Source organism: Dunckerocampus dactyliophorus, chromosome 5 (genome assembly GCF_027744805.1).
Source record: "Dunckerocampus dactyliophorus isolate RoL2022-P2 chromosome 5, RoL_Ddac_1.1, whole genome shotgun sequence".
Classification (NCBI taxonomy): Eukaryota; Metazoa; Chordata; class Actinopteri; order Syngnathiformes; family Syngnathidae; genus Dunckerocampus; species Dunckerocampus dactyliophorus.
In genome coordinates this window covers 29,296,263-29,323,411 of record NC_072823.1, presented here as the reverse complement: position 1 = coordinate 29,323,411, position 27,149 = coordinate 29,296,263, and the positions used below count along the sequence as shown (strand labels likewise).

Sequence of the window (27,149 nt, the reverse complement as noted above, 5' to 3'; positions counted from 1 at the left end):
CTTCCCTTTTCAATAAAGTTATTTGAAAATAACACATTTAAAGCTGTAATTACAATATCGTGAAACCGTGATATTTTTGCCCAAGATCATCATACGGTCACAATCTGATACGGGCCCATGCCCAGTCTCAACATACCCTGAATGATTTCCTTCTAAATCTAAAGCGCTTGTGCTCTGAGAAGACAAAACAGACCTCGGTTTTCAGTAGGAAAACCAAAACGAGTCAAAAACGAAGCCATTATCGTCAAAAAACGAATTATACAACTATTTGTGACTCAGGGTGATTCTTCCTGAGTTGTGATGATATTATTGAACACAGACGCCTGACTGCCCCCTCTCATAAACAGCGCTTTACACTTGTTGCAATTGAATATTTACAATCCACAGGCGAAACATGGGTATAATTCCATCATGAAAACCGATATGATCCAATCTCATTTTTATGCCAATAAAGGCTGATGGGACATCCCGACACAGAACCTCAGCAAATAAACAAGTTAATGGCATATTTCCATGCCAATGACAATGTTTCTTGTCAGGTACAGGTACAAAAAGGGCTGTCCTTTGGAAACCTGAAGAGAACATTGGTACTTCTGATTGCAAATTTGCTTTCCAGATGACGAACTCCAGAAGGATGCTAAAGCCTGTCACAGACAGACAAGCTAAACACATGTAAGTATGCAAACTAAAGTCCCCCAAAACAAACATTTTGCCCAATAACAACAAGTGCTTGCTGGTATAAAAGAGTTTCTGTCTCTCCAGGGGGTAGAACGAGAGCTTAGCTGACATTTTAGATGTTGCACACCTGAGGCCAGAGGCTAAAGGGAGGGTATGTCAGCGTGTTCATCGTCTGTCCATCACATCCTGAGGAGACACTTTCCCTGTCCTCTGAAAGGGTTTAATGCATGGTAAACAAGCAGTGACTACGTCGGGTAGGGACAAAAAACAAAAAAAGGAAACTCAAGGTCATGTCAACCCGTCCTGTGAGTGACAAACAAAGAGGGAAGCGAGGTTACCAACAACAAGTGGCTCCATTCACATACATGAAAGCGCAAGGGGAGAGCGGGCAGCCATTCAAGGCGGCTGCTTCAAACCAAGCCCAGGCGAGGAAGGGGCCTTTTTCTATGCAAACAAACCCACTGACCAAAAACCTGATGCTGCCATTTGAACTAGCATGTACACACAGTGGGCACCGAGGGCACAATCCTATACACTGATTATGATGATGGTCGGGGGGCCGCAGATGTCCTGTGGGACGAGTATCGTCGCATCAAACACAGTTGGTCACTCCCGGTTTGAAGACCCCCGCCGGAAACACTGGGACGTTGGTGTTTGGGTATTCAGCTGCTAATGTTTGCTGTCAAACTGTCCTTATTCAATGTACTGTTCCTAATTCAGTCAGCGTATGGTAGCCAGAGAGGCAGACAAACACAAAGAGAGGCTCCGCTTCTGTCTCTCGGACGGTTGTCTCCGATCAAATGGATTTTAAGGAGAGCAAGAATCTACCCCCATGTGTTACACCCTCATCCTTGTGGCTCTCTCTAGCCTGTGATGCCGGGATTCACATGCAAGCTCAAAAGGAAGATACAGAGGAACGCCGATGAGGTTGTACTAGTTGGAATTGGACCAAAATACAGATAAACCTCGGTTTTCAATTTTTTTCGTTTTTCGTCAAGTTCAGTTTTTGCTCAAATTTTGCCTCTGTTCTTGTCCATCGTCTCGGTTATGGAACAATATTGCATGTAAGAAACCGCTGTATAACAGTACACCCTCTGGCACAGGGGTCTCAAACTCACATAACTGGAGGCCGCTGGACGTAGAGTCCGGGTGAGGCTGGGCCGCACCAAGTATGCAGCCCAGAATCAAGTTTCAACCAACTGACTACAGGGTTTCCGCATGTAACTGATCGTGGTGGTGCGCCACTACAAAATATAAGCCACCATACCTCAAAAATTGTTTTTTTTTTAAACCTTGAAAACAGTTTTAAGTAATATATTGTATGAACGGATATATATGCTATATAGATACATACATGGCTTACTTTTTGCGCACATATTGACCACAATTAATTTGAAAACAATGTAAAATATTATAAAAATGTTTCACTGCGCTTTATTTTGATGAGCATGCAGCGGAATCGCCTGTCTGCCGGGTTGCCATTTGCGCACGTGACCAGCGACACGTCTTGATGACTGTCACTTTGTTTCTTATTATCGGGAGAATGAACAATAGCCCGTAAAAATGTGTAGTCATTTGCCGACAACTTAGCCTATCTGTGCCAGGGTGTGTGATCGCTCCACTTTCTGGCATTTTTGTTTACATGCCTGGCTGGCACCATCTAGCTAGCTCGGAGCTACAAGTGGCTATTACGTTCCATTACGATCCATCATCATCACAACTTACTTTTGTAAAGTAACAATCTTGCTCTCTCGTTATCATTATAATACTTCTAAACACTAGTTGTGTGTCAAAGTTGTGCAACAGAAACACGTAGTGTGTACAGCTTTAGACAGTGAAGCTATCACAGGGGTCTCCAACAGGTAGCATGTATGCTAGCAGTAGCTCGCCAGCTGATGTTGAGTAGTTCACCAAAGAATATTTGCTTCACCTCTTAGTATTTTTATAGGTGTTCTATTCAACCATGACACCTGTATTTAATGAGCACACCAAGTGGAGCTTTGTCAATAAAGTGCAATTTAAATGTTGGCAGTGCTGTCAGCAACTTTGCCATTAAATTAACAGTTTTGCAATGTTCTCCGTTCATGTTCTGCTAGTTGTTGAAAAAAGTTAAACAAATAAGTTGAAAGATAAGTGCTAAAAATTGTTTATTATTCATTATTATTTGTAATTTTTTTTTAAATGCAGACGCAGCAGCGGCACGGCGCAGCGGCACGGCGCAGCGGCACGGCGCAGTGGCGGCAGTTCGCACTCCCATGCAGCCCACCCCCACAGCTTCAAATAAATCCTAGGGGAAACCCTGGACTAACTTGTCAACAAACACAACTGAAGGTCGTCACAAGCACGAGCTATGGCAGGCCGCAAGTGCTAAAAAAAAAAGTTCTAATTTTGTAGAATTTCGTTTTTTTATATTTGACACTGATTTTCCGGCATATAGTGCGTGCTTTTTGGGTTACTGATTAAAATGTCCAGAAACTAAATGCAAAAAAGTGTACATTTATTGATTCAATACATCATTATCTAATTTTGCCCAGTAATTCAAAAACGGATGTAGCCTGGGTAATTTTTCTAATGGGATGTCAGCGTCTACACACACATTGCTACAAAATCTTCAACAAACTGTCATGCCCGTGCTTGTGGTTAAGGAAAGTGTAGTCACCGATGCAATTTCAATTGCATTATTAATGTCAGATATTTTTTATGGCATCCTTTTTTTGTTTACACATTTAGACCAGATGTGGCAAACAGCTCTCTTATTTTGAAGGCCGGAAGTGTGTTCCGTGTGTGTGGAGAATGTCCATTGATGGTTAAGAGGAAAATAAACCTGCCTATTGTGTTTTTTCACTCAGAACTTGCACGTCTTCAGCAGGCATTGCAAAACCCTTGCTTACATTAAAGCGGTAAAACACACCATGATGAAAATACACTCATCTGGGCTGATTTTAATAAATCATCACTATTTTGTGGTTGAATACGGCCTATTATTTGGCAAAAAATATGTATACTAAAGCAAATTTGACATATTTCTGCCTAAATGAAGCACTTTCAAGCATAAAAAATGGCTAAATAAAATAAAATACATGTACAAGGCATTCAGAAGACATTCAAAGGCTTTGTAAAATGATAAGTAGTATTCTACACTGGTCACTACAGTAGGTGTCAGTAATGGTACTGTAATGTTGCATGAGACACACAAAGCCTTTTTGCAGGATTGAATGACAACAGGCACAATGTAAATTCCAACTTTGAACCCCTGACATCACTTCCTGCCCGCCCGCCACACAGCTCTCCTAGGGAGCCCATTAATAGCAACAGGAGTCTTATTTATGTCCTAAATGTCTTTTCTCTTATTATGTCTACTATATTGGGTAATGGAAGTATAAAGGTGTTATTTCATGTTTAGAGGGTTCTAATAATGTTAAAAAACGTATTTCCAAAGTCACAAACTGGTGTTCTATGCTCTAGCTACAAAAATATTCAATTTACAAATCAGGACTCCTACAATGGGGAAATTCACTTCTCACAGTCACGTCTGGAACCAATTAACCGCCATAAACGATTGACTACTGTATATCGTTATCGCAAGAGGCTGCAATATATATCGCGATACGCATTTTAGGCCATATCGCCCAGCCCTACTATGAATGAAAGCTAGCGTGTTTTGTTGTTTTTCCAGTGGTTAACTTCTTTTTAACATCCATCCATCCGTTTTCTATACTGCTTCTCCTCTTAAGGGTCGCGGGGGCATGCTGGAGCCTATCCCAGCTAACTTCGGGCGACAGGCGGGGTACACCCTGGACTGGTGGCCAGCCAATGGCAGGGCACATATAGACAAACAACCATTCACACTCACATTCATACCTATGGACAATTTAGAGTCACCAATTAACCTAACATGCATGTTTTTGGAATGTGGGAGGAAACCGGAGTACCCGGAGAAAACCCACGCACGGGGACAACATGCAAACTCTTACTGTGTTGGCCAACATGCTAAACACTAGACCACCGTGCGGCCATGTGTGCGACAATTACAAATGTCTAAAAATGACACACAATCTGCAAATTCAATCAAGTTTGCCTGACGCGTTTGTCATTTGTTGATAACATCAGCAATGAACGTTTTGCTGTTAAATTTCACTGTTTATTTTATTTACTTCCATAAAATGCTACTTTAAAGCTGCTTCTACTTATAGTGTTATAGTGCAGTGGCTCTGCGTTATTTTCCGTCAAGCCCCCACCAGGGTTAGAAATGTTTTCACGCCTCCCCAATTTGAAATACTATTGAGAAACTGATAATATCTGTTTATTTATCTGTACTGTACAGACTGAACTCAAAACTGAAACCAGGAAAATGTAACAAAATGGAGAGCAGTGAAGTATACATGCATATTCAAGAGTCAAATTGCATGCTGAGTACGATAAATTTGTACATGTTGGCAGGTCTGCGGTAACACTGAAAGAACTCCCTGCCTCTCACGCCTCCCCTGACAGTTCACCGGAACCCCCTATTGAGAAGCACAGTCAAAGTGGAACCTCTGTTTTTGTCATTAATTCATTCCAAAAGGTCGTACGAAAACCAAAATGTACAAAATCAGAGGCAATTCATCCCATAGGAATGAATGTAAATCTAATCAATCTGGTCCAGACACACAAAAGTATGAAGAAAAATACATTTTATAGAGAATAATTATAATTTTCCATGCATAAAACAATGTGAAAAAATTCATCATATATAATTCTAATAATAATAATAATGTAAATGAAGAATGGATGCTCACGGATGACTACCTTCTAGGTAGTCAAAGCACGGTTACCACATTTCGCAGCAGTTCAGTATCTTGCCCAATGATACTTCCACATGGTCACAGGAGGACGGAGGAGTGAACCAGCAACCTTCAGGTTCGGAGGTTAGGTGAGTTATTTAGCGGTCACAATCAATGAAATTGCAGTGAGCCAGCAACCTGAGGGGTGCTTTGTTTGGGTACTGGATTTCACGGAACGATAAAGTACAGGGCAATTGGACTAGTCTTTTTATGTGCAATATTGCACAAAAACTGACATAGTGAACAAAAACCGAGGCAAAATTGTAGAAAAAAATTTGGACAACAACTGGATCATATGAAAACTGGTATGTACGTAAATGGAGGTTTGACTATAATTTCTTTAATTTGCCGACAATTTGGAAACACAAAGCTTCCAACGTATTGCCTAAAAAGTCATTCTGGAACTGTAAGGTTTTGTTCCTGACTCAAAAAACTAAGTTGCAAAGTTCCCTGACTGTGGTTGTGCACAAGCAGATCAGCATTGGAAACGTCCCAGCAATCAACAGTGCAGAAAAGCATCAGCAGATAAGTAAAGAGCCGTGTCCTGACTGCTGAAATAACAAGCCAGGTTAACACTTTCAAACCCCTTATCACTCACAGGTGGTTAGCGCACATGCAAGAACTGTTTGCACGTGTCGGAAATCTTCACGGAAACTTCCTCTGCTTTCAACACGTTTTTGCAAAGATGCACAGCGACTGTACAAACTGTGGAAACTTGCAGATACAGAAGTCCCCGTTGTTGTTCCAGAGCGCCGTGAGCCGTCATATCTGAGTAAAACGAGCTTATCTTTCCCCACATGCTGATAAATACGTTGTTTGCATGGATAAAAAGCAGCATATTTCATCTTTGTCTGATTCAAAAGCATGTTTTCCTGCAGGGGACATTAAAAAGAAAGATGTATGGAAGAAATCATCACAGTGAATGCAGCGGGGAAAGACGCCCACCCCCGACCCTGCAGGAAGGCATTGTTATCCATATTTCACATCGCTGGCCTACTCCAAACTCTTCTTAAAAACACTTCAAAGTCCAAACGCCACCAAAGCATTCAGCTTTCACACGGCAGCTACTAGTTTTAATTTAAGAGATGAGGGTCCTCTTCACAGAAACATAAAATGTTAAGAGCCTGACCCACGACAATGAGTGCTTTTATAGCCGCTCAAAAAAAGGAGATACTGGGAAAGGAATCCGCCCCACCACCATCACTGCTTTGGCGCATCATTTATGAGACGAGATAAATCTGAAACTTTTGTTTCTGTGCTTACAATGAAAACAGGGCGATACTGAAGATGGAGATGTGCACAGCTGAATTACAATGAAGGACTAGATCTGTGATTAAGATGGCGTCTTTTAGAATATTTGAAGGAGGCAGAGCCACAAATGCTCGATATTGGATTTCTTAACTACTGATGGCGAATGGAATGGCTGCATAACAGGATGCATTTCAAAAATAAACACAAACATTGCAATATGCAATGCAGGTGACAGAAAACGTGCCATATTTCTTTTTATTTTAAACATTTTGTCTCAACAAAATAGTGATTAAAAGGCCATGAGAAATAGTCAACTAAAATAACAAGTGAGACAGGTTAGTTTTAATAAATTCACAAATAGGAATCAATAGAAATGTGCAGCTTTCAAATTGTATGCGGCACAAACTGTATATGTATAAGAACAAAGTGCAAAATACAAACTGGTCTCACTCAGCACGTCTCTCGTCACTTATTATTTTGCTGCAGGTATGCTAGCTGGGTGTGACTCTGAGTGAGAGGTGTGATATTAGATGAAAAGTGTTAAAGGAAGATGCCTCGCTCCTCCCTCGCAGTGCTTTACAATCATTGCATATTTACAATCTGAAGGTGAAAAAATTCCAGACCGCTGTGTGTAGCGACGTCATAAAAACTGACACGGATATGAGCTGATATCTCATTTTTATGCTAATATTGGCCAACATCCCTAGGCAGAACATGTAAAGCAATGGTAGGATAGCATAGCATAGCGCAGGAATAGCATCTCTATCACTGTCATGGTGTTGCAAATACGAAGCCAAAGGTGCATTACGGACTTTTGAAAGGAGGATTGTGTGTCAGATCACCTTTTTATGCTCCTTTGGCTCACTACACGTATTCCTCGCCACTTTGTGGTTCAAATTTCGCAGCTTCAATCTATCACGTTTTTTCAAAAATATATCAATTAACATATCGCTGTTTCATGGTTGAATATGGCCTATTATTAGTAAAAAAAAATAAGCAAAATTGACATATTTTTGGCCTAAAAGACCAGACCAGTGACCAGTCCAGGGTGTACCCCACCTCTCGCCCGAAGTCAGCTGGGATAGGCTCCAGCGTACCCCCACGACCCTAATTGGGATGAGCGCCATAGAAAATGGATGGATGAATGGCCTAAATAAAGCATTTTCAAGCATAAAATTTGCTAATTGAAGTAAAATACAAAAATAAGGCATTCAGAAGACGCAAAAATGTGATGATATGTCGTATTCTACACTGGTCACTAGGTGTCAGTAATGCTACATCGATGAGACAATCGCCACCGCAGGAATTACTGAACACAACAGGAATTAAAAAGTAGGGGTGAATGATAATTATCGGGCCGGTATGAGGGAATTATGACGTCATACCGATAAATCTGATAACATTAATAGCTCCGATAACCAATAATTAGGGTTGGGCATCGAGTTTTGAGTATCGATGTGAACCGAGACTAACATTCCGTTTCCCCTGGGATCTTAAAAGTTTTTATTTAGATTCCTAGTTTCGATGCCCACTTCCCCAACCCGAAGAAATAGCCGTGAACACCAACAAAGAAGAAGCCGGCCGGCGAGCACCAGCCAAGAAGAAGAAGCGGCTAAAAAGTTCGGCCCAGTGCAACATTTGCAACACAATATCATGCACGACCAACATGATTAATGTTAACACATTCATGGTGTAGAAATAACAGAGTACCTTGTTTTTAATGCGCTATGTTGGACTACTGTACCTCTAACCAATCAGAATCAGGGAAGTCAAAATATAAATGACATCTATCTCATGCCAATGTAACCGAGGGTTTCAGGATGCTAGCTGATGTGGAAGTTCGGTGTAAATAAAGGACGGGAGCTACAGCTAGGCAAGTTTATTATTGGCACTGGACTCGGGGGGACATCGAGCACACAAAAAATCTTATCAGCCCCCTGAAACGCCAGCTTTTAAAAAGTGCAAAAGGTTTGCCAGAGACCTCCTTGGCATCACACTGGCTGCTCAGAGCGTGTGCCAGAATACAGTGCACCTTGCTGGCTCCTCCCTCTCTACTCTCTGGTTCTCCTGACCTCCGCAGCGGCATACTGGCGGCTCTGAGCATTTGTCCGAATATAGTGCACTTTGCTGGGCCAAAGCAGGTGGCTCCCTCCGCTCTATACTATGATATTTGATTAGGACAAATCAAAAAGGTACAGATGGTCAAATCCAGGTGTAAACAAATTACGGTTAAATCTATAGGTTATTATGCATCTCTAGTAAAAAGAAACAGCAAGGAACTCTCCCAATGCTAACATGTGTGAGTCTTATTTTCTGTTATGATGTGTATTATATTGGGTAACAGGAGTGTAAAGATGACTATAGGGGTGTTATTTCATGTCTAGAGGCCTCTAATAATGTTAAAAAGCTTATTTAGAAGGTGGTAAACGGGTTTCCTGTGCTCCAACTATGAAAATATTCAATTTATAAATAAGAAATCCTAATTCACTTATCACGGCCGAGTCCGGAACCAATTAAACGTGATAAACGAGGGATTACTGCATTGGCAAAATGGGGAAAGACATATTTAATACCATATGGGTAAACCACTGCTGGTGTTTGATGGACTAAAGCTGTGGTAAAGACTGTATCTTTTGGAAGGTGTTGGAAGGTTTGAATCATGCACAACAGATGTAAAGAAATGATGACGACTACATAGGGCAGAATAGCAAAAAAATAGCAACTCAATCACGGTTATGTTTCACCAAATAGTGAGACAAAATCGCATTACAGATCTCTAAAAAGCCTATCTTGACCAGGTCCACAACTGGTCAAATGGACATGTTTTTCAAGGTCCGTAAAGCCCCTTTGGCTTGCTATTTGTGAAACTGGATACTGCAAGGAAGTAATTCTAGTACCATATAGGTAAACCACTGCTGGTGACCTGTTGGTGGAGATCAGTGTTGGTCTCAAAACCAGTGTTTCTGGAGTTACATAGGAGTTATGGGTCCAGCTTATTTGGTCTTGACTACAACGCTACTCCATAGTCTCCACATCGTGCTGTTTTCCTGCAGCCGTCGGTCTCCTTTAGGATACAATGTGTCTTGTTAGAGAGGAGCGTGCATGCTTTGAACAGGAGTGAGCAGCAGCCACCTCTACTGTAATGTCGTGTTAACATTACTGCGGACAGTGCCGCACGCAAAAATGATCCGTGTTTATCCCAGGACTCTGTGTTATAATGCCAATATGTTGTGTTAGCACTTACAAAGTGTCAAAGGGATTCTGAAGGGAAGTAGGACAAGCAGAGAGAAGTAAGCACAAGCCGAGGGACACGAGGCACAGTAAAGCCGTTGTTTACAAGCTGGCCTGCCAGTGGCGACGTGCACCGTGCTCCTTCGCATACAAAGACAGGAGGAGCCTGCTCATCTTGGCTCGGTGTGGCCTTCAAAGAGCTTGCCCTAATCGCCCCATCTGGAGATCAGATAGGACCCCCCCCCCACACACACACACACACACACATCTGATAAGACAGAAGAGTCACATCTTGGATACTTGACTCTTGAAGACTTTAATCCTCCTTTGCGCATTGTCCAACTGCTACTTTTACATGAAGACCTGCAGTACAGGTGTTGCTTGCATGTAGGTTACATTTGGGTGGGCTTATAAGAATTAATATGAATTATGCTGACTTCAATGTAAAATATCAACGACGACTTGTGGAAACATGCAGTTTATCTTGCTAGCCATAAGTCAACGCTGAGAGACACATTCAACTGGAGGCTTCTGGTTTGTGCGGTATCGCCTAAAAGTTTCATTTTAGCATCACATTATTTCACTATATAGTATGTTGTCAAGGGATAAATCTATAGATATTTTAGAGTAGTCAGTGTACAGCTTGTATAACAGTATAGATGTAGTATCAACACACAGCCATTGTCATCTAAATATCTTGCAACACAAGTGAGTAGCTATAACTGTCTTGCCTACATCCAGTCAAACATAATGGTGGTGGGAGCGTCACTGTCTGGGGCTGCACGAGTGCCACCAGCACTGGGGGACCCGAAGATTCATTGAAGAAAGCATTATTTTTTAAATAGCTGGCAAAACAAGTGAGTAGCAAGATATTGTGTTTGGGCTACAGTCAAGCATGGTGCATGAGTGTTGCCGGCACCGGGGAGCTGTGGTTCATTGACAGAAAGATGAATTCCAACATGTACTGTGCCTTTGTGAAACAGAAACTGGACCACGTGTTGGTTTTCCAACATAAGAAATCCAAAATGTATGAATTCATTTGTAAAAAAAAAACTGCAGAGGCAAGGATTGGTAGCTTCTCCACACATACTTTGGCTGCGCTAGCTACAACGCTACATTACATTGATGCCTTGACGCCGTAATTTTTGAAGAACACGGCTAGGTGCCGTCATCAACATGCATTATCGCAATCAGGCAATAGAATTGACATTGGGGCCCCATTAGGGTCTTTTGGAGGCCAATGCCAATTTTCAATATTAGGGAATACAAAAATTCAGACAGACAATCAAGGTATCGACCAATTGAATTTTTAAATTTTTAAATTGAAACAAGGCTATTTAGCATTTCACTATTTTCAGATGTTGTATTATCAGAAATGGTGGGGAAGCAGCATTATGAACAATTTGAAAATCGAAAATATGGTAAAATAATATGGTTAAAAAACATAAATGAATGGATTTAATGGATTTTATGGATTCAAAATATTTTCAAAATCTGACAAATTATGATAAAAATATTTTTTAAAAATGACAAAATTCTACAAATATAAAAAATAAAATAATAAAACATAATAAAAAATATTAAATGTGATCAAATAAATTATAAAATACAGTCAAACCTGTCTTAGCGGCCACCTGTATATAGCGGCCACCTGCCTATAGCGGCTGCTGAAAAATCCCCCGCAGAAAATTCACGTGTTGTAGACCCTCTGTATAGCGGTCACCTGTCTAACGCGGCCAGCGACCACCCATTTTGTATCCCTTGGTCAATATCTGACCGCATATAGCGGCCAATATCCCAGCGTTTTTTAATCAATGAAGCCGTCGTGTGTAGACTTTAATTACTGAGTCGCTATAGACAGGTTTGACTGTATTATAAAAATACTTTTAAAAATATGAAATATGTTTAAAATCTGAAATCAAAGATATGATGTGAAAAAGGGCAGTAAACCTCAACAATTAACAAACAATTAAGTCTATATGAATGAAGACATTTACTTTCAATGCCCTCTCAGTACCAGACTTCTTACTACTGTATTACTGCCAATCTTGAGGTAGGCTGTAGTGCAAAAAGTAAAACTTTTTTCTAGAAAACATCTATTCTCTAATGGCTGTAAATGGCTGAATAAATCCAATTAAAATCCAATAAATCCATAAAATCCAAATGCCAAGGTAATCAGTCTGTACTATTATTCATTTCTAAAAATTTATTAGCGAAAAATAAGTGTTAACGTCTGCGTCACACGGGAAAGTTTTGACCGATTACCAATTATTCTCTCATGATCAGGAGATCAATCGTTCAAGCCCTAATTAAAAACGCCATCATAGGCCAAATTGCTATTGTTTTTCCATTTATATCGCCCGTTCCTACTTACTATAATGAACTGCTCACCAACGTATGACCCTGACTTCTCACGCATTTGGAGCCACTCTTCATCCTCTCTTAAGGGAAGCTGCATTTCAAAGTGTCCCAAAGGGGAGGTGAGAGAGAGCGAGAGAGCGAGAGTGAGAGACCCTCCACATGTTTACCACACACAGACTGAGTGACTGAAAAGCCAAAGCATATGGAACAGGCATTGGTCGGGTTCCACAGGTCAGTCCCAGTTCTTTGACTTGCCCTGACACACTATAGCAGCCACTGCCGCACGACAATGACAACGAGCAAATGAAGCAACTCGCACACAAAAGATTCATAGCACACCCCCACCACCCAACAAAGGCCGCCCACTGAGCTCCTCCAGAGAATGACACTGAAGGACCTTGATCTCAGTGGACTTTCTTCCAGCACTCTTCACCTCCTAAAAAAATGCAGCAATAAACATGAAAACATTCAGGCGGTGTCACACCTTAAACTTAAGCGCCAGGGAAGAAAACACAAGAAGAAGAGCTTAATTCAGACAATTTCAGTGGAAAACCCTATCATCAAGATTGAAATTGTGATTGATTGGGTATAATTTGCCTCGGTCATGTGGAGGTAAGCATAAAAATCAGACAGCGGTTATAATCACCATTGTTAGACGGTCTGCAGTCTGTTACCTGAGGCCAAACAAGGCTCGGCTTGGCTCGCATCGCTCGTGCTCCAGGTGTTGCGCTTCCTCTCGTGTCTATAGACGAGGTGAGGTTTGTGGTGCTCGTCGTCGTACTCCTCTCCCTCGGCGCTCAGGAGCGGCTCCAAAAAGTACTCGCCATCTGGTGTCGTGAAAGTGCCGATCTATGACATTTTAAAAGACAGTGATGTTTCAGGTACGAGAGTGTGTTTCTTCACATGAGATTGACATTAATTGCAAGCATTGAAAATGCAGTGACTTATGGACAATTAATTGCTAAGTCTGCTTGATGGTGGCCATGTTATTCAACCAATCTTGCTCAAATTTTACACACGTGCTTGTTTGTGCCCTAGAGGAGAAAAACAAAAACACACGAAAGTTGCATGAGAAATTCCGACTCGCTACGACTTCTGGGCTCAAACTTTGGTCTTTAATAACAGCACCACCACGTGGTGTATTTGTCAGAGAAATAATAGCACAGGCGACACAGGAGGAGTGCATTCTTATTTTTACACTTTAAACATTGCCTGCATAGTAAAAAAAACAGTACTAATGATGACTTTGAACCTGATGAGTTTGACCCTGGAATTACATTAAAGTAATCCCTGGTTTATCACGGTTCCATGAACTTCCGTAGGTAGGAGTCCATATTTATAAATAGAATATTTTTGTAGTTACAGCATTGAAAATTTGTGTACAACCTTCTAAATACGCTTTTTAATATTATCAGTGCCATCTAGACATAAAATAACACTCCTATAGTCACCTTTACAATCCTATTACCCAATATAGTGTAGTACACATAATAAGAAAAAATAAGTCTGCGTAACATTACTGACACATAGTGACAGTGTAGAATACTACCTGTATATATATCATCACAATGTCTTTGAACACATCTTCTCAATGCCCTATGTTTGTATTTTACTTCATTTAGCAATTTTTCTTGCTTGACAATGCTTCAATGAGTTAAAAAGCACATAATTTGCTTAAATAATCATATTTGTTGACTAATAGGCCAGCTTCAACCACGAAACAGGGATGATTTAATAATAAATATATTCCCACATGGTGCGAAGTGGCGAGGTATTACTGCACTTTCTTGGGCAGGGCTGTCCGAACTTTTTCCAGCGAGGGCCACATCGTAAAAAAAAATGAAAGGATGCAACTTTACCACTTTGATATTTTGTCAGTAGATATGCTAAGAAGTTATATACAGTATAGTTCAGCTTTGTCATATGGGTGAAAAAGCATTTTATTAGTATCAACTTCACTCTTCACACTCACGCTATCTTTTTTCCTACTTTTTCCCCCCAATCTGATTTCCCAGAAATTACAACTTCGTTTCTAACATTTTTTTTTATATATTTCAACTCTATGCTGCTAAAAGGAGATTATTTTTCCTCATAATATTATGAGTTTGTTCTCATACAATTGCAACTTTTATTTTTTTATATTTTGATTTTATTTTTGTAAAATTATAGCCGTTTTTCCCCACTTTTGTTTTTTTATGTTTCATCTATTTTAACTTCTTAGAAATTATATTCTATTCTAGTAACATTATAACTTTTCCTACCACCAAATGTTCCCAAAATTACAATTATTCATTGTTTTGTTTCTCAAATTGCGACAGAAAAAAAAGGCTTTCATTAATACAGTATTCCTACTTCATATTATTAAAATTCTGTTATTTTTCCTCACATATTATGAAAATTCAGGCTTTTTGTCGTTAGATTACAACTTTTTTCTGTTTATACACATTTTGGACACCCCTGTCCTAGGCAAAACTGTAGGTGGACAGGCATCCTGGAACAGACTGTGCTTGACGAGACAAGGGCATCACTTTTGTGACGGGCCATATGATTGACATGCAGACTCATAAAAGCCTTGGTAAGCAGTTCCGTACACCAAGACAAGACGTGTTCTGTGAGTAAGTACCGCAGTGGGAGGAGTGACATCATCAAACATGGACAGAGGAATGCTAACATTGATTTGGCAAAGTTCCTTAGCTCACTCAGCTGTTTGCAGGGTCAAATCATGCGCACGCTTAAACAGGATAGCACACAATGGAATGTTTCCTTAGCCACGTTATTCCAGGCAGCCGTCCTCGCGAGTGACGGCCACTTCACAGGAGGATATGGAAAAGGCGGCAGTGTGTATCTTTCCAAAGCACTGTCTTTCTTTTACAAGGTGAAGGATTAGTGCGGGCTGTCAGGGATCGCCACAGGGATGTTTGAAAGCACCGCGTGCCTCCAGTGCTGCTTGTGTTTCAACACTGAAGCTTGTGAAAACATAACGTAGCAGGGAAACAAGCTGCAAGTCAACGTACAAGTGCAATATCATCAAGACAGGTCATCGGGAATGATACCTCAGGAATACTAACAGAATTCCCTTCAAATGGGAAGATGCCGTTGTCGCAACAATTGAGACAGAAATCATACAAAATGTCAGCCACTATATCATGTTTACTTTTTGCAGCAATATTGCACTCCCGAAACATGGCCGACGTGCTAGGAAAAGCTACATTTTGCTGTCTAGTCACAGTGATTTCAATTTGGGGCTTATTAGCCCCCAATTAAACCCCAATTTTTGTCAATTAAAAGATCATTTTCATACCAAATCCTAGGTTTGTAAGGACAGGCTTCAGGAGGAAGGCCTCACAAAAGTGGTTCCATCCATGACAGCTTCTCAAGGGAAAATACTATAAAAATGACACTTCAGAGTCGCCAGTGTGCAGCTTGCAAGGCACTTGGAGGCATGTTAGGGCTCTATCATGTTAGAAAACTGCCATGTGGTGCAGTTTCTGCTTCACAATGTCACAGTGCATGTTTTCCTCAATGAACCGCACTTCCCCTAGTGCCGGCAGCACTCGTGCAGCCCCAAACCATCATGCTTGGCTGCAGGCAAGACGCTATTAACTTGCTACTCACTTGTGTAGCCAGACATTTAGACAGTAATGGCTGTGTGTTGCCTCATGTTCAGTGGATAATACATCTATATTCCTATACAACTACTACTCGAAAGTATATCCAAATTTACTTTCTATAGCTTTGTCCCTTGAGAAGATATAGATATAGAAGATATAGTGTAGTAATGTGACACTAAAATTAAACCTGCAGGAGATACTCCAATTGTGTCTATCGTACTAAATCTAGTACAGCTGTACATTGACTACTCTAAAGCATTACCCCTTAAGACAGGGGTCTCAAACACAATTTATCTGGGGGCCACTGGAGGTAGAGTCTGAGTGAGGCTGGGCCGCATCAAGTATTGGGAATCTCGGTGTAGCTAACAATACGACACGCGATGCATGGCTCACAATAACAATAATATCTTGATACAGTAATAGGTTGAATCAAAGAAATAAATAAATCATTTCACAGTTTATATTTTGCTGCATTCAGCTGGGATAGGCTCCAGCTTACCTGTGACCCTAATGAAGTCAAGCGCTATAGAAAATGGATGGAATTTTTTTACTACATTTTTTAAGTGATTCCCTCACTCTTAGTTCAATGTAGGCTTATGTGTGCATCCTACGAGTAACATTGGCTTGTCACAGGCCGAATTACACTCATCTTTGAAGACAAGTTGCGGGCCACAAAATGTGACTTGATGGGCCACAAATGGCCCACGGGCCGCGAGTTTGAGAAGATAATAATTAAGAAGATAATAATAATCATAAAAATTCATTTTAAAAATTCAAATTCAAATGCTTACTGACATGTAAGGGGTGTATTCATGTTTGTGAAATACAGAGAATTGTCTTGACTAGATTGCAATTGCCAGTTAGAGCCATATACATCAGGCCAAAAAAATAAATCATGTAATGTTGTCTGTGAATTCTTGCGATACCCGCTTGCTCCGCCTCCATGAGATGTGTGCCATGTTCATGGGCGACTTTGTAAAGGACATGAAGTGGGGACTTAACGTGCCGTCCGTCTGACACACAGCTGCAGATATCTGCTGCAGAAGAGTTCACCATCAAGAAAGGACAGCATCTCATTGCTGCAACTCACGTTGTGTTGTAAATAGTCCTTTTAAATATGAGACTTTTGAGCAGTTTGAGTTGAAAAATGTCCGCAATTTGGGTCACTGCTTGTCATTGAGAGGTGATGGTGAAAAACCACTGCAGTAGGACACCAAAGTGCGAATGGAACTTTTGGGTTTTTTTATATTTGGGCTGCGAGAAGACATAAACAGACTCACACTGCAAGTGAAATCGGCCCACTTAAGCAAGCTGACATTTTCAACTCGTCAATGAATCTCCCCTGAAGTCAACAGGAGGAATCAGTGAGTGTAAGAGTGTTTACTTGTTTGCCTTTCTGACTGCAGCAATAACAAATATCAATTTTTTTTTATTTAGCTTTACTGCACTCATTCTTCGCTTTGTAAACAGCTGTCAGCATCAGCAAGTGGAGGTCCCATCAGCCATTTGCTTCCCTTCCATCAAAAAGCCTTTTTGGGGGGAATACTTATAAGGGCTTGTGCACGAAGGGCTTGCAACTTTGTCTCTTCTGTTTGAGGATTTTGTACTTCGTGGAAGTCGGACCCGATCTGTTCAGTGACACTGGTCCAGCTCAGATATGGTTGAATTTCCTAACAAAAAAATCGTTCCCGTATTACAGTAAAACCAGAAACATTTACAAATGTCTAATCTTGCAAGCTTTCTAAAAATGCACCTAACAAAACTTTGTGAGACTTCATCTCAGTGACCATCTAAACCTGTACTCTACCCATCATCCCTCAATGACAAGTGGCAACCCAAATTGGGAAAATGTGTCAACTGAGACTCCTCAGATGTCTTACACTGTATTTAAAAGTGATTGTTTGCAACACAATGCAGCGCTGAGATGCTGCCCTTTCATGTTGGTGAGCTCTTCTCCAGTAGATAGCTGCAGCACGTTAAGTCCCCACACCATGTCCTTCCGCTCCCGCTCAAGCTTGACAAAGTTGCCCATAAACATGGCACGCACCTTGTGGGGGCGGAGCAAGCGAATAGACAAGAACGTGAGGTGCATTCACAGACATCGGGTTATATATATATATATTTTTTCATCCCAGGCAGATCTATGACCCACTGAAAACCAACTTTTGGGTCACGACCCACCAGTTGAGAATCACTGATCTAAACGATGACCTACACAAATATGCAAATATACACAAATATGCCAAAACTGTGTTCATGGTCATAGAAACTGGAAATGAAAATTATTGTGATATGCACCTCTCTGTCCAGGCTGCTCATTACAATAAGTCAACAGTGATAATAACAAATTAAGGGAACGTACTCTCCAATGTGAGATGTTTGTAGGTTGAATGTGAAGAGACTCGCCTCCCAGACAAGCAGTAATCAGCTTGACAGTCACTCATCATCAAAGCAATGCTTTGAGTGTTAAACTTCTTTATAGACCTGTGTTAAAATGTTGCCATGGCAACAGTTTCACCATTTCAATAAGAGCCCAAACACCGAGCAATAGCTGTGCAAAGGCCCTTGTGAAACTGCAATGTTTCTTCTTGTTGTTATGCTATACATTTTGTTGCATTTTTGCAGGCCTTAATATGCATGAAAACTAGGGATGCTGCGATCAGGGTTTTATTTTGTCAATTCCGATACCAATCATCCATGACTGAAATCGGCCGATACCAATACCAAACCCATGGATTAACAGTAATTTTTTCAATTTATTTAGGATGAGTGCTATTGGCCAGTGGTGCCATATCTAGAGGGAAAGTTAGGACAATTCCAAGCTCCCCTGACGCCATGGGGGCCCAAAACATATTATCGCTATCACATTTCCAAAAGACACCAGTCACCTCGTCAGATGATCTGCAAACTTTGTGGGACAAGTGCCCTGCAGATGGAAAAAAAAAGTCTAAAACCCACAAGACATTTGACCATGGAAAAGCATGCCAAGGTGGCAGGAAGTCAATTCACATTTCTTCTACTAATATTCTCAGTCGTAGCCAATCTAGTGCTGGCAGCTAATGCAGTGCTGATTCCTCGCTGACTTGCTTATGATGCATTAGCTCGGCTGCAAATGTACTATCTGTTGTAGCATGCAACAATAAAACCAAAGGGTCGTCACTACGAATCTTAATAATATGCCAATTTGCTTATCTGTGCAGTACACCAAGAGCTACCCGATAGCTATCAGTGGCTATCACTGCCAGTGAAACATATCATACTCCTCACAACATAATGTTAGTGAATGTTATTAGGGTTAAGGTTACGGTTAGAAATCGAAATCGTGTTAAAATCACAAATTCATTTCACTCCTATTTCATAGTTGTTTATTTATCCGTGACAACGGTATGGCAAAAATGGTTTGAACAACTGTGAACAACTTCAGGTCAAGTTAAGCTCTTGAGTGTAATTGGAGTTCACATAAAGATTCATTCTACAATATAATTCCCCACTTTTGGAGGGCCCAAAACCCCTCAAAACAAGCACAAATCTCCCTTGTGTATATCCCTATGTCCCCATGATTCCCCCAAATTCAGGGCAAGATGTAAGGCTGACCCAAAAACACATCTTATTTTCGCCATGAAAAATGACATTGAAAGGCATATTTCCTATGTTAGATGTGTGATTGTTTTGATGCTATTCCTCAGAGAAAAGTTTGGGATTGAGGGTGTATTGCCAGAGGGTTCTTCTACCATCACCTGTCCTGACTATCTTTTCTCGACTCAGACCGGTGTGAGTGAAAACACAAGCACCAACGGAGACGGCAATACAGAAAGTTAAAAAAACAGAAAACGTTCAACCGTGGAAAAGCTTGCCAAGGTGATAGTAAGCAATTCCATACTTTTGTGCTAGATATAGTCCGCCAATCTTAGAATAATATGTGTGTTCATGTCAACCTTCAATGCTAGCATACAAGCTAAACAGTCATCAGTTTCCCTCATTCACTGCTCACTGGTATGGTAACTGGTCAAGATATGGCTCAAATCTTTATGGTCTGATGCCCAATGCTTCCTCAAACACTCCTTCATTTTCTTCTACTTCAAAAAAGTCTTCAATTACTGAAGAAAAGCCTGAAATGTCAGAAATGTGGTCTTTCCTCGCTCTGCTGTGCCTCCATGGCTGGACTGACTGCCGAAAGGGCTCCACAGCCAAGACGGCAGCAGTTCGGAAAGTCAAAATTTAATTTTGTTATTGTTTTTTGCAAACCTCCTTTGCGGTCATGAATACATTAAGATGCAAACCATATGCATGTAAAGCACACGTATTGGGTGTGGCATGGGGGGAAGTTTCTGTCTTCCACTGACCATCAAAGTGTTTAATTTGACTGCAGATGGTCATATCTCCTTTCCAATATTTTCTACGGGTGAAATTGGTTCTATATTGGAAAAAAGGGTTGTGTTCTACTGTATTGAGATGCCTTCTGCAGTTGAGATCTAAACAGCATCAATGATTGATGGTGGTAGATGTTTACCTGTATCTTGTAAATCACTCTCTATTGCAGTTAACTTTGATCCGATGATTAGCCTCACAGAAAAAGCGTTTTGTGTCGTGGACGAACGGAGGGCTGAGACTGGACGTTTCCCAGCATTAGCTCAGCTGGCAAAAGTTTGGCCAGACACAAAGGTTGCTGTTCAGCAGTGGGTGCTGAACTGTAGGTGAGGTGAGGTGGGGGAGGGAGGGAGGTTCCGTTTGAAGCTGGGTCATTGTCGTGACACGGCCAGAACCACCGTTGGCGACTCCATCAAAGCCCACAAAGGCGGTGGTCACATCCCGTTTGGCGCTGACTCAGCCAGAGGTGGCACGCAGTGGTGGGCGGCCGGGGCAGCGTGGTCTCGGCACAGAGGTGCATCTCCTGGCGCTGCGGGCCTGACTCACTACACAACTCTTTGAGCTGCTACGTTTCCCACGGTGTGAACAAACCTCAAGTTCCCTGCAGGCTTTTACTGGCAGTTGTCTCCTCTTCCTTCATGCCGTTTCTTCTCCTTCTGGGCTCGCTGTGAAAAGGCCAAATTCTCCTCACCCGCAACTTTGAGTAAGTCCAGAAAAGACGAGGAACCTGCTTTTTTTTTCCAGAATGACTCCTTTGTTTTAGGGCTTAATTATTCCTTAATGACCTCATCCCAACAAAATGTGGGCCGGCCATTAAGCCCCAGTGATCAGATACGGACACATTTATGACCCAATAGCCTCTGGCGCTGTCTCCATTGTGCTGTCATTCTCGATGAGTGATGATGCGGATAACCAACAGAGATTGCTTGAAAAAGGATGCAAACATGTTTGGATAAGTGAGGCATTCATCAAAGTTGGGCAGAGGGGTAATTAAAGGCTGATTAGCCTGATCAATTTAGCATACCTCATGTCTTAAATTGCTTTACAAGCATTTGGAAAACACTCTTTTCTCTTCTCACAAGTAGAGTAGAAACTCTAATGTCCAACACGAGGCATTCCAGGACATGGGTTTTGGGTGGGAAATCATGGAAATGAAAATAGTATGTTCTAGTGTCATGTTTAAACACTTCTTAACTGTTATACCAGTGTAGAAGCAAGTTAACTACAAATGAGCATTTCAATACATTTCCTTGACTGACTATGAGGAAAATCTACGGTCAATTAAACAATTATTTCCTTATACACATACATTTTCTATACCGTTTGTCCTCATTGGTCTCACAGGTGAGCTGGAGGCTACCCCAGCTGACTTTAGTCAATCGCAGAGCATTATTTTCTTTGTATATTACATATTTGTATAATTATAGATTGCAGAAAATATTTGGTGTAATCAAATTTATAATTTGATTTTGTTTCTTTTGTATTTTATTCAGGAAAGTATGTTTTTGCACGGATACCTTAATTTCAAGAGCACCAAATTAGTTGAGACCGCCTCAACAGTGCCCCTGCTGGTGGCAGAAAAGCACTGCAATGGTATGGCAACATTTTACCAATGTTGCCAAACCATCGTCAATACATGTCATTCATTGGCATTATTTGTCTCACAAGTGTGAAAAGAAGTTAAGCACTGTAAACACAGCGTAGCTTAACTTTGATAAGAAGTGCCAACGCAACTTCATGTTTCCCATGAGTGGAATATATTTGCAGAGAATTTGCAACAAGTGAGTAAAAATAACATGAAAAGCAAAACAAAAATAATTCAAACTACAAACAAACTTTCTTCTGACGCTTCGTTTTCTTTAACGTCACAAACAAGACGGCACCGCGTGTGAGTGCTTCTAAATAGGGGAGGGCCCAGAGCAGTACCTATTGCTCGTTGGGAACAGCAATGTGCGCTTTCATGTCCGACTGTCCAAAAGTGTCCTTTCCTCACTGCAAGACATTTATAAATCTAGAGTCCTACGAAGAACACACAACCTCATCAAGGGCAGCACACATCCACAACACTCATTATTCACACTCCTACCGTCAGGCAGACGCTACAGGAGTTTGAAGTCCAGGACCACAAGGCTGGCAAACAGCTTTTACCCACAGGCCATCAGGCTTCTCAACGAAGCACTCACACACGCCGCACGCAACACACTCATAGCACTTTATTTATTGATTTATTTATCTGTATTAATGTCTCTTAAATTTATTGGTATTTATGTTTCTTATGTTCTTATTCTTTTTCTTGTGTTTTTCTTTCTTTCTTTTTCTGGGAGAATAAACAGAACAAGAATTTCATTGCATAGCAGAACTACCTGTTTTACTGTGCATATGACAATACAACTCTTGAATCTTTTTAGGGATTATTGTACCAGTTGTGAGATAATTCAAATCTGCAATCAACATCACATTGCGCGGGGTACGGGATCACTGCAGGGAAATAACAGACGGTCATGGCAATAGGTCGTATTCAACCACAAAACAGCATGATGTATTAATTCACAGATTTTTGAAAAACTGTGATCAGTGGTATGCAGTCAGGGCCAACAAAACCTTGTCTGCTGGCCTAACCACGCTACCAGAAGCACTGACCTGCATTGAAAACTTAAATTCTAGTATTTGTTCCATGAAATTAGATTAATGTATTGCTAGTATCTTTCAGTAGCGTGTTTCTTGGATGCACTATTTCCAGTGGTGTATGTGTATGTTTGAGTTTTTTGTCCATTCAGATTTCAGCTTGTTTATGTTGCCATATCAATGTAATCTGCCCAGGGCCTTCAGAATCTGGAGTGCTGCTCCATGTCACCTCCACACTATTAGAGATGGGGCTGTTTCTTTAACCAATCAAAATTCAGATTCGCCACTCCGGGCCAGCTAGCCGGCCCACAGTGGCATCAGCACTGATCAGAGCAAACTGTTCAAAAAGCCAACTTACACCCGCACAATAGCTAACTGAGGAGGAGGAAATTGACATTTCTGGTGAGTAGATGTATTTGACTTAAAAGATTTTAGATTTTTGTCATGTTCTTAGACAAATATTATATTGTGAACTGCTTCGGTTTATATTGTAATGTTTGGAGTTGTCTAAACCTTTTATCACCAAGCCATTCTATTTATGCTCTTTTACATTTGGCTGAGCAGCAACTTTCCAAGCACCAGGGTGACTATGTAGTCGAAGATAAGGGAACTTATATACTATTATTTAAACTCCTTATGTGGAGTGTTGCATAAAAAAGCAAAATAATTGGCAAAGCCTGTGTGTTGTGCCACAGATTCCTGTTTTGTGCGTATTTGTCCTGATTCCAAGTTGTATGACCTCGGTATTGTTTAAATGAACCGTCAGCTTCTAGTACTTGTACAATGTCAAAGTAACGGGAGCGTGACATGCTATCCCAGTTACAGTACCACGTGCGGCCATCTAAAATACGGCTTGCATCACGGAGCATAGAGATATCCTGTAGTGCTCAACCTGTCTGCATTACAGCCTCCGTGCCACAATCTGCTGGTTGGCGTGGCGGCAGACGTCGAGCCCCTGCCTCTGAGCCAGTGACATCATGTGACCCACGACATCATCATCACAGTGATTTCGAGCATCTCCAGCCACGAGACTTAGCCAAACACCTGCTTTTGAACGAGACTATTAACCGGTGTCATTAACACTCACAGGACACCTCATCAGGCACAGCTGCACACTGATTACCATGACCAATCAGTGCTACCCAATGCATCAAAAGTCCAGCCTTACAATAATAAATAATAATGTTTGTTTGACACTGTCAGGGAGGTATTCCTTTAACAATATGTTTATTATTGTGCTTTGCTATGGTATATTTTGCTGCACAGTTCTACACCACTGCAATCATATCATAATGTACCGTACCCTGGTGTCAAGACATGATGATTAAGCTAAAAGCAAACTGCATAGTCACTCATTCATCACTCATTGTGTCTTGCTTGTTACAACACATGCTGTGCCATTACACATAGCATTTTACTTGCAAAAGAGCAACAAAAATTAGCATTATCGCCTCTAAAAAAGAAGAATTTTTGATGTGACGCTGGTCTTGGGTCTCTTTTGATTGTGCATGCGTACCTAATCTTGTGTCTAGTGTGTTTTGCCAACATACAGTAAAAGGGACTAAATGAATGTATTTACATGTATATTGGTGGTGCTGTGGTATATTTGGCCTCACAGCTATCAAAATATTAGAGGCTGCTGATGCATTGGAGTTCTACACCACTACATTCTACATTAACAGCGTAATCGACCCACCTCATCCAATCGTCTCCTGCTAGTAATTACAATGTATACATGACGACAAACCTTGATGTTGCATTTCAGGGATGTGGCCATTTTGCATAACAATTTACTTGCAAAGGAAAAACAAAATGAGCATTATTGACTCTAACAGGGCGGAATCATCTCTTATAGTGACTCATCATCTCTTATAGTGACTCTATTTCGACTGTGCCAGTGTACCTGATGTCAGGGCTGGCTCGCATTAGCACCATCAAAGGACTAAACGCATGCATTTACATCATGTAGGACCAAACGTTGAACTAGAGTACTATCTTGTGCGCCTGCTGTCCATAGCAGGAGTACAGTGGGCGTTAATTTCTTCTGATGTGAACCACTACACTAGCAATGGCCTCATCAATGTTATCCATAGCCATACAAAAGTAATTATTTGACTTTAGTGGGATTGCAATTGCAACTTTGCAAAAAGCTGCAGTGACATCCTAAACGAGTGCAAATGAGAAGAAATGGAGGTGGAACTCACCAAGCCGGTGCACAGGCTGACCACCGCCGGCTGCTCGCCGCTGGAGTTGACGTGACCTCGGAAGAAGCAGTGGCGCATGTCGGCCTCCTTCTCCTCTCCTCCAGCCGCCGTGGAATCGCTCCGATCGGCTCCCAAGTGTGTGACTGTGTAGGCGGGCGCGATGAAGTCCGAGTGCGCGCTCAGGTTGAGGTGGAAGCGTTGGCCGAACGCGTCGATCCGGTAGTGGACCCGCAGGGCGGCGGACAAGTCGTCATTTAAACTCCTGCGTCTCCGCCTGTAGTGCAGTGTGTGCGGGAAGGACTCCCCGAAGTCGTTGACCCGCAGCGGGCTGGTGATTTCATACGATGACAGCTGCTTGATGAAGGCTTCTGCAGGGAGAAGGGGGAGCAAAGTCGCAACAGTTTGTGTTCAAAGTGGACAAAACGCAATAAAGTGAAAAAGTTGTACCTTGTTTTGGATGCAAGCGGTGCTGCACGGTGACCCGGACGAGTGCTGAGAGCTGACACATGAGTGCAATCAGCCAGATTGCAAACTGCATGGTTTCCCCGGCGGTGCTCTCCACAAGGCGTCCCCTAGTCCCTCGTCTCCCCGCTTGTCAGCAGCAGGTCGCCGGATCGACAGAGGCTCTTCGCAGCGCGACGTGCAAGCGCCTCATCGCAAACAAAAATCCAAAACACGCACGAAGCAGCCCAGACTATTTATTTATGACACATGCATCCCACCCGCTAAATAAACACACAGTTTTCTTTTTTCTCCTTCTTCTTCTTGCAGGGATCACCGCCCGGTATAAACTAAGCAGAAAGGAGGGAGCGGTGCCAAGTTTGTTTCCCCTCAGCCATCCCCTCCTCTACCACCCTGTGCAAGCCCACGGCGCGCGCACGCACACACACTCACCGCCGGAAAAACTACCGCCCCCTCAGAAAGCATAGCCAATAGAGGGAAGGCGCCTTTTAACATTTCAAGCAGCGTCTATCAGCTAGGTTTAGCTCGCTAGTTAGCTTTCTAGCTAAAGTGTAACTAAATACCAACTAGGGGACACCAAACGACCCGAAATTAAACTCAAATGTGTTTCACCAAGCTAACGTCACTAGCACGTAGCTAACACCCGCATAGCAGCTAACGACAGGCATGTAAATGAACAAACTGTTCCCTGTGCCCTCACTGTCTTGCGTCTCCTAATGGTGAATAGTTTCTTCTTTTTGAAAATGTTGTACACATAAATTGGTTAATGTTCTCTGCTTTGATTTTGCTTATATTCCATACCCATAACCTGTCTTCTTCTTCTTCTTTTGGTATAATGGCGGGTTGCAGCCATTCCTTTAACGGTGCACACCGCCACCTACTGTATCGGAGTAACATGGGTTATAATAGTAATCTACATTCAATTTAAAAACACTACATTCTATTATATAATCCTGTGTGCTTCAGATATTAAACACCAGTCACCGGGCCCTATAATGTGTATTAGGGGTGGGCAGATGGAGTCAAATACTGATTGTATAGATAACAAAGAGTAATATAGGATCGATGATGGCGTAATGAGATTATATTTTTCACGTTTGTTGTTTTTTTGGGGGCCAAAAATGTTTGTCCTGTGTTTTATAACAATCATTTAATTATTTTGTTATAAATATAAAATCATCAATAAATTAAATACAAAATCACAAAATCATTCAACAATCTTAAAAAATGTTAAGTCGCAAGGATCAGAATCGGCAATAGTGCGCCTGTATATTTACTTGGTATAAGACCAATACCAAAATGTACATCACCCAACCCTGCTGTGTATACAGGTTAACCGGACTGTACCACCATCAGAGCTAACCTCAAAACATCATCTACAGGTATTTTAGGTATCAAACAGCCAAACATTTCCCTTTAATCAACAACCATTTACATTTTCTTGCATATTTGAACACATGAATAGATGAGCGCAACTATAACTCTCACAGTGTTTTGATTTAAACACTCTTTCTACTCAATATTCAACATTGTGT

General features: G+C 41.4%; 1 protein-coding gene across 3 annotated transcripts in view; it reads right to left on the bottom strand.

Moving 5' to 3' along the window:
- Positions 1–26,425, bottom strand: part of LOC129181065 (A disintegrin and metalloproteinase with thrombospondin motifs 20-like) — a 226,672-nt gene extending 200,247 nt beyond the window's left edge. For all 3 annotated transcript variants that reach the window (XM_054775726.1, XM_054775728.1, XM_054775727.1), the window contains exons 1-3: positions 25,600–26,425; positions 25,153–25,520; positions 13,019–13,193 (exon numbers count right to left, since the gene is read on the bottom strand). In XM_054775726.1, the coding sequence (XP_054631701.1) occupies positions 13,019–13,193; positions 25,153–25,520; positions 25,600–25,690 (634 nt within the window). In that variant the 5' untranslated portion in view covers positions 25,691–26,425. The remainder of the gene's footprint in view (positions 1–13,018; positions 13,194–25,152; positions 25,521–25,599) is intronic.
- Positions 26,426–27,149: the final 724 nt, after the last annotated feature.